The sequence below is a fragment of the Drosophila ficusphila genome, unplaced genomic scaffold, assembly GCF_018152265.1.
Source record: "Drosophila ficusphila isolate 14025-0441.05 unplaced genomic scaffold, ASM1815226v1 contig_412, whole genome shotgun sequence".
In the NCBI taxonomy this organism is placed as follows: domain Eukaryota; kingdom Metazoa; phylum Arthropoda; class Insecta; order Diptera; family Drosophilidae; genus Drosophila; species Drosophila ficusphila.
The window spans coordinates 6,200,021-6,215,761 of record NW_025064326.1 but is presented as its reverse complement, the minus strand read 5'-3'; the positions used below and the strand labels follow the sequence as shown (position 1 = coordinate 6,215,761).

Genomic DNA, 15,741 nt, shown 5'->3' with positions numbered 1-15,741 from the left:
CAAGAGAATGAACTCAATAAATTTAGTATGTTGATCTTTTTCGTTGTTTAACGTTCATTTGTTAGGTTTTCCTTAAAAAAAAAAAAAAAAAAAAAAAAACAAGTTTAAATCCAACGACTAGTTAAGAAGGAAGCGTTACCTTTGTCGTTTTCTTAAGCTTATTGCGGTATATTTTGGAATACTCTGCAATTGTTGGTATCATTTCGCGCCACGGTCACGCTGCTCGCAGCCACAAGAAATTGCCCTCCCCCGAAAAAGCGGAAAAAAGAAATTGCGTGAGCTTTAAAAAGGCTTATAATAAATATAACTAAGTTAATAACAGTTCGACATCCCGCTTTTTTACCGCTCCCGAGGAGATAGCAACAACAGCCAGAAAACGTGAGTAGAATATCGAGTTTTATTGTGTATGTCTGTGTGTGCGAAAAAAAATCAATTCTTGTGACGTTCAAGGTGTTGCAACCTGTCAAAAGAAATTCGCACATCTATAGCAGTACTATATTTAACTTTGATTACTATTTTGAACCTCCCCACAGCCAATAGACTAGTACTGTCTAGTAATTACGCAAAAATTCCATTACTCACACATACAGACGCACGATCTGCAGAAAGAAACCGAAAGTAAATTATATAGAGAAGGAAAAAAAAAGCGCTAAAATGACTTCCGATATAACCATGCAATTGATTGCCATTTTGGAGAAGACGGTGTCGCCAGGTGAGTTTTGTTTTATATGGCTTTAAAGGCCTTTTTTCCCAGGGGTCTCGAGGTTTTCATTTTCTTTGGTTGGCGGGAGGGACGCGCGTTATATGTTGCGCAGGGTTGCAATAGTCATTCGCATATGTTTGGTTGCTAGGGGCCTTCGCACACATGTACAATTGTACATGTACTCCCTCCCCCGTGGCAGCGTGTCCATATGTATTCGCACGTATAAATGCGCTCCTACAATTAAGGATTTATAAACCTCAACCCCTACATAACCTCACAAACTGTAGGGATCAATGAGGCGTCGTTTTTGAATTGTCGTATGTTTAACGACAAGTTCTTCCGGTTGCCGATAAAGTATGTCTTCAAACTTTCTGTTGAGCTCGAAGATAAAAATATGTTGAGACCGGAAGAAAGAACTAATCATTTTTATTATATCCCCTAACGAAAAATTTTTCCCTTAACGACACACACTTAAAAGAAATACATTTTTCATAATTTGTTAACCTTTTTAATTCCTGACTTTAACTATATACTTATTTATAATACAATTTGCAGACAAAAATGAACTGCTTTCTGCTAAGAACTTTCTGGAGCAGGCCGCGGCCTCCAATCTGCCCGAATTCCTTAAGGCGCTGTCGGAGATCCTGGTGAACACGACAAACAGTGCAGTGGCAAGAATGGCAGCCGGTCTCCAGCTAAAGAATCACCTGACCAGCAAGGACGAGAAAATCAGCCAACAGTACCAGGAGCGCTGGCACCAGTTTTCCAGCGAGATCCGCGAGTTGATTAAGAATAACGTGAGTTAGGTAGTTACATTACAGAAATGATTTACTTCATAACCTTTATACCCTTGCAGATCCTTGCCGCTTTGGGTACTGAGAACACTCGTCCTTCTTGTGCCGCCCAGTGCGTGGCCTATGTGGCGGTGATTGAGCTGCCAATGAACCGATGGGCCATGCTTATCCAGACACTGGTGAACAAGGTGGTCAGCGAGGGTTCCAGCGAAATGCATCGTGAGGCGGCTCTAGAAGCGATTGGCTACATCTGCCAGGACATTCGTTTCGGCGTGCTGGAGAACCAGTCGAACGACGTTCTTACTGCCATTATACACGGCATGAGAAAGCTGGAGCCGAGCAACCATGTTCGTTTGGCGGCCACAACGGCACTCCACAATTCGCTGGAGTTCACCAAGTCGAACTTCGAAAAGGACATGGAGCGCAACTTCATCATGGAGGTGGTGTGCGAGGCCACTCAGAGCCAGGACTCGCAAATCTGCGTAGCCGCGCTTCAGTGTCTGGTGAAGGTGATGACCCTTTACTACCAGTTCATGGAACCCTACATGGCGCAGGCCCTTTTCCCCATCACTTTGGCGGCCATGAAGTCCGACAACGATGCGGTCGCCCTGCAGGGAATTGAGTTTTGGTCGAACGTTTGCGACGAGGAGATCGATCTGGCCATCGAGAGCCAGGAGGCCACGGATCAGGGCAGAGCTCCGCAACGGGTATCCAAACACTACGCCCGCGGTGCCCTGCAATTCCTTACGCCCGTTCTCGTCGAGAAGCTGACCAAGCAGGACGAGTGCGATGACGAGGACACCTGGAGTCCGGCGAAGGCCTCTTCCGTCTGCCTGATGGTGCTGGCCACCTGCTGCGAGGATGAAATCGTGCCGCATGTGCTGCCCTTCATAAAGGAGAACATCGACTCGCCCAATTGGCGATTCCGCGACGCTGCAGTGATGACTTTTGGTTCTGTGCTCAATGGGTTGGAGACCAACACACTGAAGCCGCTCGTGGAGCAGGCTATGCCCACTTTGATCAAGTTGATGTACGACACCAGTGTTATTGTGCGCGACACCACTGCCTGGACTTTCGGACGCATCTGCGATGTGAGTAGATTTCCTTTAAATTTATACAATGACTACCATTTAAACAAGGTAATATTGATTTTACATATTTCAACCATTTGTTACCCTGCAGATCATTCCCGAGGCTGCCATCAACAAGACGTATCTCCAGACTCTGTTGGAATGCTTCGTGAAGAGCTTAAAGTCGGAGCCGCGTGTGGCAGCCAATGTATGCTGGGCCTTCATTGGTCTCTCAGATGCTGCATACGAAGCAGCGGTCACCACCGAGGGCGAGACCCCGGAGACCTATGCTCTGTCTCCGTACTTCGAGTACATTATCAACCAGTTGCTGGAGACCACCGATCGATCGGATGGAGCTCAGGCCAATTTGCGGGGAGCTGCTTATGAGGCACTCATGGATATGATCAAGAACTCGCCGCTGGATTGCTATCTAGTGGTGCAGCGCACCACGCTGGTGATTCTGGAGCGTTTGCATCAGGTGATGCAGATGGAGACGCAGATCAACAACCACAGCGACCGGCATCAGTTCAACGATCTGCAATCGCTCCTGTGCGCCACTCTGCAAAGTGTTTTGAGAAAGGTCCACGAGCAGGATGCCCCGCAGATTTCCGATGCCATCATGACCGCCCTCCTGACCATGTTCAGTTCGAGTGCCGGAAAGTCGGGTGGTGTGCAGGAGGATGCCTTCCTGGCTGTTTCTACACTGGTGGAACTTTTGGGTGGGCAGTTTGCCAAGTATATGCCAGCCTTTAAGGACTGCCTCGTCATGGGTCTGAAGAATCACCAGGAGTACCAGGTGTGCTGCGCTTCGGTCGGTCTCACCGGCGACATATTCCGCGCATTGAAGGACCAAATGGTGCCCTACTCCGACGAGATAATGTCCGTCTTGATGAACAACCTTTCCGAACCGACTTTGCATCGCAGCGTCAAGCCGCAGATCCTTTCGGCCTTTGGGGATATAGCATTGAGCATTGGCAACCACTTCCTGAAATATCTGAGCGTGGTTTTGGAGATGTTGCGAGCCGCGACCACTCTGCAGCCGGACGCCAACAACTACGAAATGAACGAGTACGTCAACGAGCTGCGCGAAAGTGTTCTGGAGGCCTACACTGGTATTATCCAGGGCCTCAAGGGCGTCGACCAGACGGCTCATCCCGACGTGATGCACATGGAGCCCCATCTGATGCACATCATTACCTTCATCAAGCGCATTGCTCAGGAGGGCGATGTCTCTGACTCGATGATGGCCAGTGCCGCCGGCTTCATTGGCGATCTGTGCACCTCCTTCGGTCCGCGCCTGTACCCGCTTCTGGACGATGCCATCATTACTCACTTCCTTTCCGAGGGCAAGCGCTCCAAGGGCCAGCGCACCAAGATGCTCTGCACCTGGGCCGCCAAGGAGATCAAGAAGATTAATAGCCAGGTCATCACGCAGTAGATCGCCTGCTAGAGGTTAATGTTTCCCTGCTACCCCACCAGACCCTCAAGATTGTATGTTATGGAGCCAAACTGGTAAGTATACACGGTTCTTACTTTGCATTTCATTAGCGAATGAATGGCGAATTAGGATGTGTCGATTTTTGGCGAAAGTATTTTGTTGTTTTGATTCCCAAATTAGTGAATTCAACGTAAAATGAAATGTGTTTAATAACCAAATCTTCAAAAATCGATCCTTCCTATCATTGATTGCTATGGATTCATGTTTTAATTTTTATTTCTCCCACATTTCTCTATTTTTGCAGTCCAGTCCGAATTCTCTGATAAAAAGATTCTATCTGCTAAGTTTGTTTGTCCGATCTATTGTTGCTGTGCAACGTGTAAATGCTAAGACAAATTGTTTATTAAACCCCACTAGCTGTAAGCTCAAACCGAACCTCTGTTTCGACATTATAATTTAATTAAGGCCTGTTAATCTTCGTGTGAGTTTATTTATCCCTCATCCATTGTCCTCGCTCGGAATAGCAAGACCAAAAAATAGGCTGCCCATTGACTAAAATTCAATATTGCTATATTTGTAGCTCTTGATTGAATGACATTTTTAAACCATTTGGCTTTAAGGGCAGCCTAGTTTTTGTGATTGCTCCAGGAATCCGGCGATTAAGTAGCCCGATTTTAAGCATTACCAAAAAGCTAACAAAGCTGTTATACAAATTTGTGAAATTTAGTTTGATTTGTAAAAATCGGTAGAAAAAAAATGCGCTTCAACGAGTAAAACATATTAAATGCAGTACACCTTTTCGGAAACATTAACTTGTAGCGGCTGTAAGAACCACACACTTTTAGTTGTAAGAACTAATGTATCTATCCAACAATCCTCACTAGCCCAACAAAAAAAAAAAAAAAAAAAAAAATATACAAAATAAGAATGAATGCATTGAGTGTGAACTGAATGTGATGGAATGAAACATATGGCTGAGAGCGAGTATGTATTATCTATAAGTTTGCGTGACTGTCGTCCGACACCTTTTACCCCTATGATGCCTATAGTTATGCTGTGATGATGAATGCTTGAGAGAAACTCTACAAATGGTATTTTGTGATTGCGACAAACCCCACGAAAATGAAAAATGAATGGAAATGGATGAATATTTCCTTTTTCTTTGGCGCGCGTGTGTATCGGCGTGTTGTGTGATATTATGAATTAAGCGTAAGAACTTTTCTAGTGAAACGAAACGAATGATTTTAGACGTAAGCAAAACAAAACAACAAATCAAAAAGATTTTAAACGGATTTGAATTTAAATTTACAAACAAACGAAACGAAACTTAATGTAAACCACTCAAAGACGACTGAAAAACCAACCTAGCAACTAAATACGAAATACGAAATGACTTAGGGACGTACAAAGGCGCAGGCGTGGTTGTCTTAAGAACCAGCTCCAAAAACACATGAATTACAAAGCAAACCATCGAAGCAAATAGCAATATTCAAAATCTATACAAATGGATATCAAATATTAAAGCCAGCCACGCCGAAAGCCCACGAAAGCACGAAATTATGAAATTATTCTACTTTTTTGTACAACAATTAAGTGTAGTGTGCTCTCACTATTCCAATCAACGACGCTTTATTTGCCTCTCACATTATTTTATTTTTGTTCAAACTGAAATAGGGAGAAAAGAAATGAAAAAAACATAAAGGGCAGCTAGCTTCGGCGATCCGAGGCTGATATACCCTTGCAGTTAGAAGTTAAACCGAAATTTTCTTATTATTAGTCCGATGGCAGCTATATATATCATAAAGTAGTCCGATCTATGATGTAGTACCCCTCTGCAAGGGTATGAGAATGAAACAGCAAAACAACAACCAAGCAACTACCTGCAGCACACACAACACATGTATAATTAATATATATATTAGATAAACGCAAGATACTAAAACTAAATACGCAACGGACCAGGGTATACAAAAAAAAAAAAAAACAAAAGAAAACGCAGGGGTATCGGAAAAATCTTTAGTTGTTTTATGTGTTTTCAAATTGGAAAAAAGGTTTTATTTAAAAAATTGTTTCACTGAATTGCCAAAGATTTTTCTGGTTCTCCTAAAAATGATAATTATAGAAATGTAGAACGCGCATAAAGACACATGACAGCTTGATAGGACAAAACAACGACTCATACTTCATTTAGTTATTTTATCAAATGCAAACCATACAAAAAACATAACCAGAAACTACCTTACGAAAAAGACGCGACTGTGAACGATTAAAAGTAAATAGAGGATAAAAATGAAGAACTAACCGTTTAAAATCTTTTCACAACATTTAAACACACAAGTGAATGAAGTGAACTATTGTGAACTGCTTTAGATATAAGCTCACATATAATACGAACACTACAAAAAATGTCTAAATTATAACACAGAATTCGTCAAACTAAGCTTAAATAATGTTTTTAAACTTTTTTCAGTGAATTCATTGGCTCAGCAAGTTGTCATTTCAAAAAAGAAAAAATTTCATTGGTAATATTTGTTTCGTTTTGCAATAAAATATCGCACAGCCGTCCACGAAAAATAAGAACGATTAAAGAAAGAATTATTGTTTATCAGATTTGAACATATCGAAATTTTGAAATGGCAACTTGCTTGCAGCGCTTAAATAGAAACGAAATTGCCAAATTTAATTAGATTAACACTAATATTAGATATGAATGATCAGATGCGATTGAAAGAGATGAGTGACTCTGAATCCTTGGAAGATCGAAGCTGAGCAACGCCTAAAGGAACATGAACGTTTATGGCTGTGGTATGCAAAATGTAAGTGATGCCTAGAATTTTTTAATTCACTCTACCGATATAAGTTAGATTATTTAGAAGAATCAAAATGGTACATCGTAACAACTGCTAATAATCACATTTCTCAACCTTCTTTTTCACAGGTGTGATTGAGTATGAAGCTTGGTGCTGATTATTATGATGATGACACTTGTGCATTGAATGATGATGATGATGAATTATGTGATGATTGACAATGGTTGTTTATGAGAGTGACTGAAGATGAGAGGAGTAATATTTAGAAGAAATCACCAGCAAACTAATACAAGACACTCAAATCATTTAGCACAAATTTCTACCTTTTATACATACTTACATTTCCCATTTTTATAAACAGTAGGAGTGCGTGATACTGTGACTGAGAAACTTTGTATGTTACCATTCCAAAAACGAAGAAAAAAAACATTAAAAATTGATGCACTATTGATTTTGTTACATCTAGCTGTTAAGAAATGAGTTCATGTCACTAGAGTAAGGCAGTATAATATAATGGTAATCGGTTGAAAAGCAAGCTCCAATAAAAAAGCACGGTGGAGATCCACTTTGGACACTCCACTGTGTAATCAAAAGGGTTTTCAATGGGCTTGCCTTTTAACCTTTGCCCTGTGTGCAAGTGGTCGTCGTCTGATCTAAGTTAAAAAATAAATAAACTAAAAACGCAACTGTAACTTTGCCTGTGATTCGATCATCTGTATGGAGTGTGCTGTATGAGAGATTATTGTGTATGAGAGTATATATGATATATATTTGATGTAATGAAAAAGCACCCCGCGCAGCAGAGAAATGATATTTTTTTGTAAGCGTTTAAAAGGATTACAATGAAATGCACAATTGCAGGTGTGAACTAAAAACAAATTGAGAACGTAACATATGGTACTGATTTTATACTGAGAACTGAGACTTACTATATATACATACCAACAAACAACTACACAACCTACAACTTACTTAAGGACTCACAAGGATTACTTTACGCGGGACTAAAGACAACGTACACTAGAACAATACTACACACCAAAACGCCAACTAGTGAAATTTACATCCACATTACATTTAACCACGCATAACACCCACGTACATACGTATGAGCATTATAATGGATTATCTTAAATATACACAGACAATTGGAGACGCTGACGCGCGGTGCTTTAGCCGAATTAAATCTAGTATATGTGCTACTCGGTATGCTAGTTAATCCTAATTTAGTCAGTAAGTAGTGATGCGAGAGAGAGAGAGAGCGAGAGAACATTTGACCCACGTTTTGCGATAGGAGAAAATCAATTATGTTACGTTATTATAGTATGCTGTATTATCAAATTATTATTATCCAAATCCCCCTCTGAATATCAAAGTGCGGCCTAACTGTTCCGAAACAAATTGTATGACTGATAGTTTGTACGCGAAATTTTAGCAAATGTAAAATGTGTCTGTGTGCAAGAGCGAGAATAAAAGAATTTTGAATGCAAGAGCAACAAAAAAGAGTTTTATTTATGGCGGTACTTCCAATTGAATCCTACAGCTTAGCCTTTTCTGGAAGCGTAAGTACTCCTGAATCCAATAAATCCTTCAGTTCCTGGGGTTTCAGCTCCAGTTCTTCAATCAAATTGTGCTGCTTATCACTTTTCTTGGGCAATTTCCCTGGAGTTCGACTTAAAAGTGGAGCTGGACGTGGAGCAGTCACACCCTCGAGCAGCTCAAAGGATTCCCTTTCCTTATTGTGATCGTGCTTATGGACTTCCCGGTAGTCCAGCACGGGATATACACAGGCATCCACGTCCTCGAAAATCTTTGACCATTCCGATTGAGTTTTGGATAGAAAGACTTCCGTTAATAGTCTCTTTCCGCGATCCTGATGTTCTTCGCCAAATTGGCAGAGATCTTCGGGAAGTTCCAAGCGCTGTTTAAGCAGCTCAAAGAACTGCGGTTCCAAGGCGCCCACGGAAATGTAGAGGCCGTCCTTGGTCTCGTACGTATCGTAAAAATATGAACCACCATCAAGGATGTTGTCTCCCCGCTCTTGACCCCAGATGTTCAGATTTCGGGACATAAACAGCCAACTGGCCACATAGGCAGCTCCCTCCACCATTGAGGCATCCACCACTTGACCTCTTCCGGAATTGTGGCGCTCCAAGAGCGCGAGGCAAATGCCCAGAGCGCACATTACACTGCCGCCAGCGAAGTCCGCCAGCAGATTTATAGGTGCTGTGACCTTTTCCTGTCGCCTGCCCAACATAGAAAGTACACCCGATATGGCCACATAGTTGATATCATGGCCCGCCCGTGGCGCCAATCTCCCGTGCTGACCAAATCCCGTAAGACGGGCGTAAATAAGACGCGGATTCTGTTTACGAAGCTCGTTGGGGCCCAAATTAAGTTTCTCCATAACTCCTGGTCGAAAGGGTTCGATAAGTACATCGCACTTGTTTGCCAACCTTAGCACCAATTGCTGGCCCTTTGGGTTCTTTAAGTCCACGCTTATTGTGCTTTTTCCCTGCTGCAGTACGTCAAGAGGATTGTCAAGAATCTACATTAAAAAAGGATTTAGTTTTTGTTGATGCAAGTTACCCCCCTTTGTTTACCTTATCAATGCGAGTGACGGTAGCGCCAAAATCGGTAAGGATCTTGCCACACAATGGTCCTGGAGCTAGGCCCACAAATTCCAATACCTTTATGCCTTTTAGCGGCATTTTTACAGGGATTTCTAGTTGAAAAGTAATAAGAAAATTAAATGCACTTTGAACACCATTGCAACGGGGCTGCCAACTTGCGGTGATTTTATTACTTATTCCGAGAAAACTATACAAAAACATGATATGTAACTAAACGGACATAAACTTTTTAGGAAACACTATATTATGTATCTTAAAGAAAAAAATCGTTAACTCGTAAAGCATGCATAACCTTTCCCTAATCGTTTTATTGTAACGTTTTTTAATTGGAAAAAACCTCAAAAGTCAACTGCCCCGGAATTAGCGAAAAAAGATAGTTAAGCGCCCGTCAATCGGACCATTTTTTCAGAACAGCTTCTGTTCTGAACATTTTCAAAAAAAAAAAAACCAAAAAAGAAAAGCATTGGCAGGAAGTATAAACTAAATCATTTACCAAATTGGAATTTATTTTAATTATTTATGGTTGTGAATCAGGTATTAAGCTTTAAGAAGCTCGACAACCCTTTTTAAACTTACGGCGTTGCCAACTTGTCAAAAACTTTTAATTCGCAAAAGGGAAAAGCCGCAACAACATTCAATCACAATTACTGCTACTTACATACAATTGTGGAGCTCTAGACAAATCCAAATTGACCGGAAGTACGACCAGGATTCGACCCAAAAACAATGCCACAGCAACGGCGCAAGGTGGCCTTTAGCGGCAAGAAGAAGAAGGACCAGATGCTCCAGAAGCGCAACACAAAAGGTGAGAAAACATTGGCCACCTGTGAACAAGAAAGGGGCGGAAAGAAAGGAAACCCGAACTGATGACTAACAATGTTACGCCGGCAGGTCCACCAAAATATTTGAGAAGCACCCAGGAATCATACGAAGACAGCGATGTGCCCGAAACGACGAGAAAACTCATGGAGCAGCCGTTTGCACGCGGTGGAAATCGAAACAAGAACGTGAATCGTTATAATCTGCAGTTCTATCAGGAGGGAAAAAAGGAACTCGAGCAGATGAAGCAGGAGGGCTTCAAGCCCCTGGAAGTTCTGAATCCCAAGGAGCGCGAGGTGGACGAGCACTACTTTGCCGGCTGCGACTTTCCAGTGCGTCCCCCTTGGACGCCGGAAAACTCAAAAGAGCAGCTCGATCGTAGCGAAAATCGATACTTTAAGGTAGGTCAGGTCATCTACTGGATAAAAAGTTGGCAGGTTTGCTAAGTTTTGCATTTGGTATCGAGTTGTAATTTATATTTTAAACCTAATTCAGTTTTGTGATAGCTCTTTAATGACTTATGTACGATATCAGCAGTTTTATGTAAACATTTTATTATTCCCCAGGAATATGTTGATGAGCTACAAAAGAAGCAGCGTGCCGGCGACTCCAAGGAGCTCTCTTTGTTTGAGCTGAATCTGGAAACCTGGCGTCAACTGTGGCGCGTCCTGGAGTTCTCGGACATTCTGCTCATAATTGTGGATGTGCGCTATGCCACGCTAATGTTCCCACCTTCCCTCTATGACTACATCATCAATACTCTGAAGAAGCACGCTATTGTGGTGTTCAACAAGGTGGATCTGGTGGAGCCACATGTAGTTGTGGCCTGGCGACAGTATTTCCGCGATCGCTATCCTCAGCTGCCGGTGGTGCTCTTTGCATCGTATCTGCCGCGATCCCGGAAAGGAAACCAGCGGGGACAGCAAGCGCATCGCAGGAGCATGGAAGGCGTGTACAACATTTACAAGGAGTGTCAGCGCTTCGTGCAGGGCGAGGTGGATCTTACTGCCTGGGAGCAGAAGATACGCGAGGACATGCGAAGCGATCAGCTGGACATTTTAGATGACCTGACAACTGCCGTGGAAGGCGAACTCAAGATCAGCAGCAGCATTGACACCACGCCCCACGAGCACGTCAAGTATCATGGTGGCGTCCTAACTATTGGCTGCGTTGGCTTCCCCAATGTCGGAAAATCGTCGCTAATCAACGCGTTAAAGGGTCGCAAAGTGGTCAGCGTGAGTCGCACACCCGGACACACCAAGCACTTTCAAACCATTTTCCTCACGCCACTCGTTCGCCTGTGCGATTGTCCCGGTCTAGTCTTTCCCTCGAGTACTCCCAAAAGCCTGCAAGTTCTTCTGGGCAGTTTTCCGATCTCCCAGCTGGCTGTTCCCTACCGCTCCTTGAAGTTCCTCGGCGAGCATTTAAATCTACCGCAGCTTTTGAGGCTCCATCTGCCCGAAGATTATGACGAGTGGTCTGCGGTGGCTATATCCGATGCCTGGGCATTTAAGCGAGGATTCCTCACCGCCAAAGCGGCCAGACCGGATCGCTATCGGGCCGCCAATCACATCCTTCGCATGTGCCTGGCTGGACAGCAGCTGTTGGTGCTGCAGTTTTATCCGCCGGGCTTCGAGGAGCGACGTGAACACTGGCTCCAACATCCCGATGTGGCAGAGGTCAAAAAGTACCAGCAGGTTGAGCTAGATGAGCCAGAAAGCGAGACCAACGGTGATACCTCTTCCGTCTGCTCGGATAGTGAGTATTTTAACAAATAAAACTCTTAACACGATTTAAAAATTACCACCTTTAGCTGCAGACAGCGAAGACGAAGACGAGGACAGCTCCAATGACGAAACCAATGCCGACGAGGACGAGTGCGCCATCGAAGAGGATCCGCCCAAATCACGCAACGTGTTTGCTCTGTTGGAGGACGACTAGGAATGAGCATTTTACCAAGAAATGTTGTTATTGCATCACTAGCTTGCACTTATAATTTATTATTAACATATACAATGTTTTGCTAAAAGAATTATCTTTTGTGAGCTAAATAATAAATAATAATAAAGCTCATGAGGCAGCTTTAAATGTTGTCGATGTCGTCAGAGGAAATATAATCCTCGCCCAGACTTTCGTCCAGCGAAAGAAGCAACTCAATGGCTCTGTGGGGTTAGAAAAATGTAACTTTAATGTAAAGAAATTATATTATAAAAGAACGTACTTGATTAATTGCTTCTCATAGCCATCCTCTTCAATGGGCGCTGGATATAGAGCCTTTTTAAGCAGCAATTTCTCGAGATTGCTGCGTAGCTCTAGGACAACATCGGCGGTCTCTGGACCGCATTTAAAGCTAAAGAAAATCATTTGTTAGGTACTAAATTAAAAGGAAAGATTGTTAGCTTACTAATAAGTCTTAGCCACGCTTAAATACGTCTGGTTTTGAGTAACTCCCGCTTCTACGCCATCGCCAAAAATAATCAGGGCCATGGGGAATACCATTGTGGAGTCAAGCAGAAAGAGATCAGAGGACTTCTGCCTTTGAAAGTACACAAAGTATGCCGAATCAAAGCCACTTTGGCCGCAGTTCACGGAGGAGGGATGGAAGTTACACCGGCGACCATCATCTGTTGCCATCGTGTGAATGGCACGCACTCGGTTTTTGATCTGTCGCGATTTTCTGCAGGAAAACAGTATATATCTCCAAACTTTTGTTGGTTTTCAATATTTACCTTAAATGAGCCATGTTGGGATAAAGACCCGCTCCAATTATAGCTCTCAGCAGGGGAATCTTTTCTGAATTCATATTTGAGCTAGAATCCTTGCAGTTTGAAGAAGATAGGAACCTAGAACACATCGAGACATGATTATTTTGTTTAGCTAAACGCTTAATAATTTTACTTGTAGTTGAATAGCAGTTCACTGAACTGGTTCTTCATCCTTTCCAGTTGCTGCAGTGTCATGGAGCTCAGGAAATGCTCGTAGCAGAAGTCACGTTCCGCATGCGCATGGCGAGCATCCCGGTAAGCATTAATCGTGTTGTGCACCAACAAGTGGTCACTGCGCATATTGCGGGCCATCCTCCGCTTAATCTCGTCCACCCGAGTCTCCTGTCCTAATGGCACATAAAATGGTGACTTGAATGACAACGCTGCCGCCGCCGAAGTAATGGGATCCAGGCAACAGAAGAGAGCGGACATTAAGATCATTTTGCCCATTTGCGGATCGATGGGCAGCTTTGCCAAGTGCATGCCCAATGGAGTGAGGGTGCCAGTTTTGTCTAGAGCTTCAATGCTGATTAAAAAAAATGAAGTATTACTTTAAGAAACGAAAACTATGGATTAAAAGTAGTAAGCTTACCGCATTAGAAGGTCCACTCCAAGCTTTATTGCATCGGGATTGGGTGCATTAATTAAGGTTTGCAGAAAGCGATACGGATTGTCGATGTGCAGCAGCTTCAGGCTTAAAATAATAGATTCCAGTTTGGAGCGCAGTATCTCTGGAGTAGGAATTTCGGCCATTAGATCTTCCCTGGCGCGAGTAAAAAGATTATAGCAAATTCCCGGCCTGACTCGACCGGCTCTGCCCTTCCGCTGCTGCGTGTTTGCCTTGGTCACCCAGACCTCCTCCAAGGACTGTATATTTGTTTCAATGTCATAACTGGTGGCCTTAGTGCGGCCAGAATTAATCACATATACCACATCTTCGATGGTCACTGAGGTCTCTGCGATTATAGTGGATATAATGACCTTCCGTTGGCCAGAGGGGGGACGTCGGAAGACTGCCTGTTGCTCCGCCGACTGCATCAGGGAATGTAATGGAAAAACTGTCAATTGATTCCGCCATCTTTGACCTTTTGGAGTTTGTGGTTTATCCAGAAGGTTGTAGAGCTGCGATATTTTATCATAGCCCGGTAGAAAGACCAAAATGGCACCGTCTGGTTCATTTTCACAGATATAATACACTAGATCGGCTATAAAATCGATGTCCTCGCATCCCTCGGACTCCGGCAGACGCAGCTTATCCAGCACACGACTGTCGTAGGAGTTTCTGATGCGCCGTAGATATGGTTCTATCATCGCCTCATGCTTCATCCGACGTTCAGGGCGATCCCGCTTCGGACGGCGATCGCGGGACTTTTGGAACTCATAGTTCGTCTTGGCCAGAATATCCTCCAGGTAAAGCATCGTCACCGGAAACATTACGCCTTCGATGCGAAACATGGGACAATTGTTGAAGTAGTCGCAGAAATCCTGCTCACGCACAGTGGCGCTCATAAGGATCACCTTCAGTTCGGGTCGGTGAGGCAGGATAACCTTCAGAAGACCCATTAACAGATCGGTTTCCACGCTGCGTTCGTGTATTTCATCCAGGATCAAGACACTCAGATTGTGCATAAGGGGATCCGATTGGAGGTGCTGCAGCAGAACTCCAGTGGTACAATATGTGATGGAGGCTCTATCCCGCGGCTTCCTGCTCTCCAGGCGAATCTGATAGCCCACCGAGTTGCCCAAACTCTCGCATCGCTCGTAACTAACCCACTCGGCAATGGTTATGGCCGAAATCCTTCGCGGTTGGGTGCAAACAATGCGACAAGACGATCCACAGCCACGGGAAATGGCATCGTCCAGAAGGATTTGAGGTACTTGTGTGGTTTTGCCACAACCGGTGCTGCCAACAATCAGAATTACTTGGTTGTCACGCACCGCTTGGACAATCTCCTCGGCGTATTTCATGGTGGGTAGCTTTTGGCGCGCAGCGTTCCGTTTTCTGCCATTCTCCTCCTGCTGGCGGTTTTCCAGCTCCTGCTGTAGTTTCTCATCCAGCTTGGGATTGGAGTAGTCCACTCCCGCATTTTTCTCCTTGGTCTCTGCCACAAACTCCTCAAAATTTACACTTAAAAGATGACGAAATTGTTGCTTGAACTGCGCATCCACATCGGAGTTTTCCTTGGCCGGTGTTCGGTTGTAGTTCTCCATGAGTTCCTTGACGCGGGAGAGAACGCCGCCGGGTACGCTGACATTACAGCCCAAGCGAATTTCTGGCTTATTTGGGTCCCCATCCGCGTCGCGTACTCTTCGCTGCCGGGAGAGATTGCGGTAGTACATGCCTATCTCCTTGCCCCTTAATCCTGGTGGACGGTTGCCCTTGCGGGCGTAAGAGCCGGATGAGTTCCTGTCACGTTGCATTTCAATTAATTTTTGCGCATATCCAGAGTAATTTTAATACTCCCAACAAAAATTAACAAATCTACGAGAGGTAGCTGATAGGGTTGTCGTCTTGTTGAACTCCAGCTGATAAAAAAGATGGGGCTGCCAACTTTTTTAAATTTATAACAGTATTTAAGTGATTTAATTTTCGACAATCTCGACCACTGAAAGCTATTTAACGTTGATAACACTGAATTAATTTTTATATTGAACCAAACCAAAACCAAATAACTATTTTGACAAAGTTTTTAATAAGTCTGTGCTCAG

General features: G+C 43.6%; 4 protein-coding genes across 6 annotated transcripts; 2 read left to right on the top strand and 2 right to left on the bottom strand.

Annotated features, from left to right (window-relative positions):
• The first annotated feature begins 109 nt into the window (after positions 1–109).
• On the top strand, positions 110–7,507 carry LOC108089868 (importin subunit beta). Of its 3 annotated transcripts, XM_017188318.2 has the most exons (7): positions 110–378; positions 534–712; positions 1,259–1,500; positions 1,560–2,588; positions 2,680–4,079; positions 6,710–6,821; positions 6,944–7,507. In XM_017188318.2, exons 2-5 carry the CDS (start codon positions 655–657, stop codon positions 4,003–4,005), a joined length of 2,655 nt encoding a protein of 884 aa, XP_017043807.1. In that variant the 5' UTR covers positions 110–378; positions 534–654; the 3' UTR covers positions 4,006–4,079; positions 6,710–6,821; positions 6,944–7,507. The 3 variants fall into 3 exon arrangements, with proteins under 3 accessions (XP_017043807.1, XP_017043806.1, XP_017043805.1); XM_017188317.2 differs by lacking the exons at positions 6,710–6,821; positions 6,944–7,507 and adding an exon at positions 4,310–4,937 and having other exon boundaries at positions 111–378; positions 591–712; XM_017188316.2 differs by lacking the exons at positions 6,710–6,821; positions 6,944–7,507 and adding an exon at positions 4,310–4,937 and having other exon boundaries at positions 111–378.
• A 793-nt stretch (positions 7,508–8,300) lies between these two features.
• LOC108095212 (alpha-methylacyl-CoA racemase) lies at positions 8,301–9,597 on the bottom strand. Its single transcript, XM_017196228.2, has 2 exons — positions 9,419–9,597; positions 8,301–9,363 (listed from the first exon to the last, which is right to left on the bottom strand). Exons 1-2 carry the CDS (start codon positions 9,524–9,526, stop codon positions 8,353–8,355), a joined length of 1,119 nt encoding a protein of 372 aa, XP_017051717.2. The 5' UTR covers positions 9,527–9,597; the 3' UTR covers positions 8,301–8,352.
• A 440-nt stretch (positions 9,598–10,037) lies between these two features.
• LOC108089885 (guanine nucleotide-binding protein-like 1) lies at positions 10,038–12,340 on the top strand. The gene is made up of 4 exons (XM_017188348.1): positions 10,038–10,253; positions 10,340–10,668; positions 10,834–12,025; positions 12,081–12,340. The coding sequence occupies exons 1-4, from the start codon at positions 10,175–10,177 to the stop codon at positions 12,206–12,208; spliced, it is 1,728 nt and encodes a 575-aa protein (XP_017043837.1). The 5' UTR covers positions 10,038–10,174; the 3' UTR covers positions 12,209–12,340.
• LOC108089884 (ATP-dependent DNA/RNA helicase DHX36) lies at positions 12,231–15,551 on the bottom strand. Its single transcript, XM_017188347.2, has 6 exons — positions 13,625–15,551; positions 13,166–13,558; positions 12,997–13,110; positions 12,672–12,944; positions 12,489–12,617; positions 12,231–12,429 (listed from the first exon to the last, which is right to left on the bottom strand). Exons 1-6 carry the CDS (start codon positions 15,451–15,453, stop codon positions 12,351–12,353), a joined length of 2,817 nt encoding a protein of 938 aa, XP_017043836.2. The 5' UTR covers positions 15,454–15,551; the 3' UTR covers positions 12,231–12,350.
• Positions 15,552–15,741: the final 190 nt, after the last annotated feature.

Bases quoted from the DNA above. Each gene is read 5' to 3' on its own strand.
- LOC108089868 (XM_017188318.2), top strand. From the start codon at position 655: ATGACTTCCGATATAACCATGCAATTGATTGCCATTTTGGAGAAGACG. The intron at 713-1,258 runs GTGAGTTTTGTT...TACAATTTGCAG, and splicing joins GGAGAAGACGGTGTCGCCAG to ACAAAAATGAACTGCTTTCT. The intron at 2,589-2,679 runs GTGAGTAGATTT...GTTACCCTGCAG, and splicing joins CTTTCGGACGCATCTGCGAT to ATCATTCCCGAGGCTGCCAT.
- LOC108095212 (XM_017196228.2), bottom strand. From the start codon at position 9,526: ATGCCGCTAAAAGGCATAAAGGTATTGGAATTTGTGGGCCTAGCTCCA. The intron at 9,364-9,418 runs GTAAACAAAGGG...TTTTTAATGTAG, and splicing joins CCGTCACTCGCATTGATAAG to ATTCTTGACAATCCTCTTGA.
- LOC108089885 (XM_017188348.1), top strand. From the start codon at position 10,175: ATGCCACAGCAACGGCGCAAGGTGGCCTTTAGCGGCAAGAAGAAGAAG. The intron at 10,254-10,339 runs GTGAGAAAACAT...TTACGCCGGCAG, and splicing joins CCAGAAGCGCAACACAAAAG to GTCCACCAAAATATTTGAGA. The intron at 10,669-10,833 runs GTAGGTCAGGTC...ATTATTCCCCAG, and splicing joins GCGAAAATCGATACTTTAAG to GAATATGTTGATGAGCTACA.
- LOC108089884 (XM_017188347.2), bottom strand. From the start codon at position 15,453: ATGCAACGTGACAGGAACTCATCCGGCTCTTACGCCCGCAAGGGCAAC. The intron at 13,111-13,165 runs GTAAAATTATTA...GATGTGTTCTAG, and splicing joins GAACTGCTATTCAACTACAA to GTTCCTATCTTCTTCAAACT. The intron at 12,945-12,996 runs GTAAATATTGAA...GTTTTCCTGCAG, and splicing joins CCCAACATGGCTCATTTAAG to AAAATCGCGACAGATCAAAA.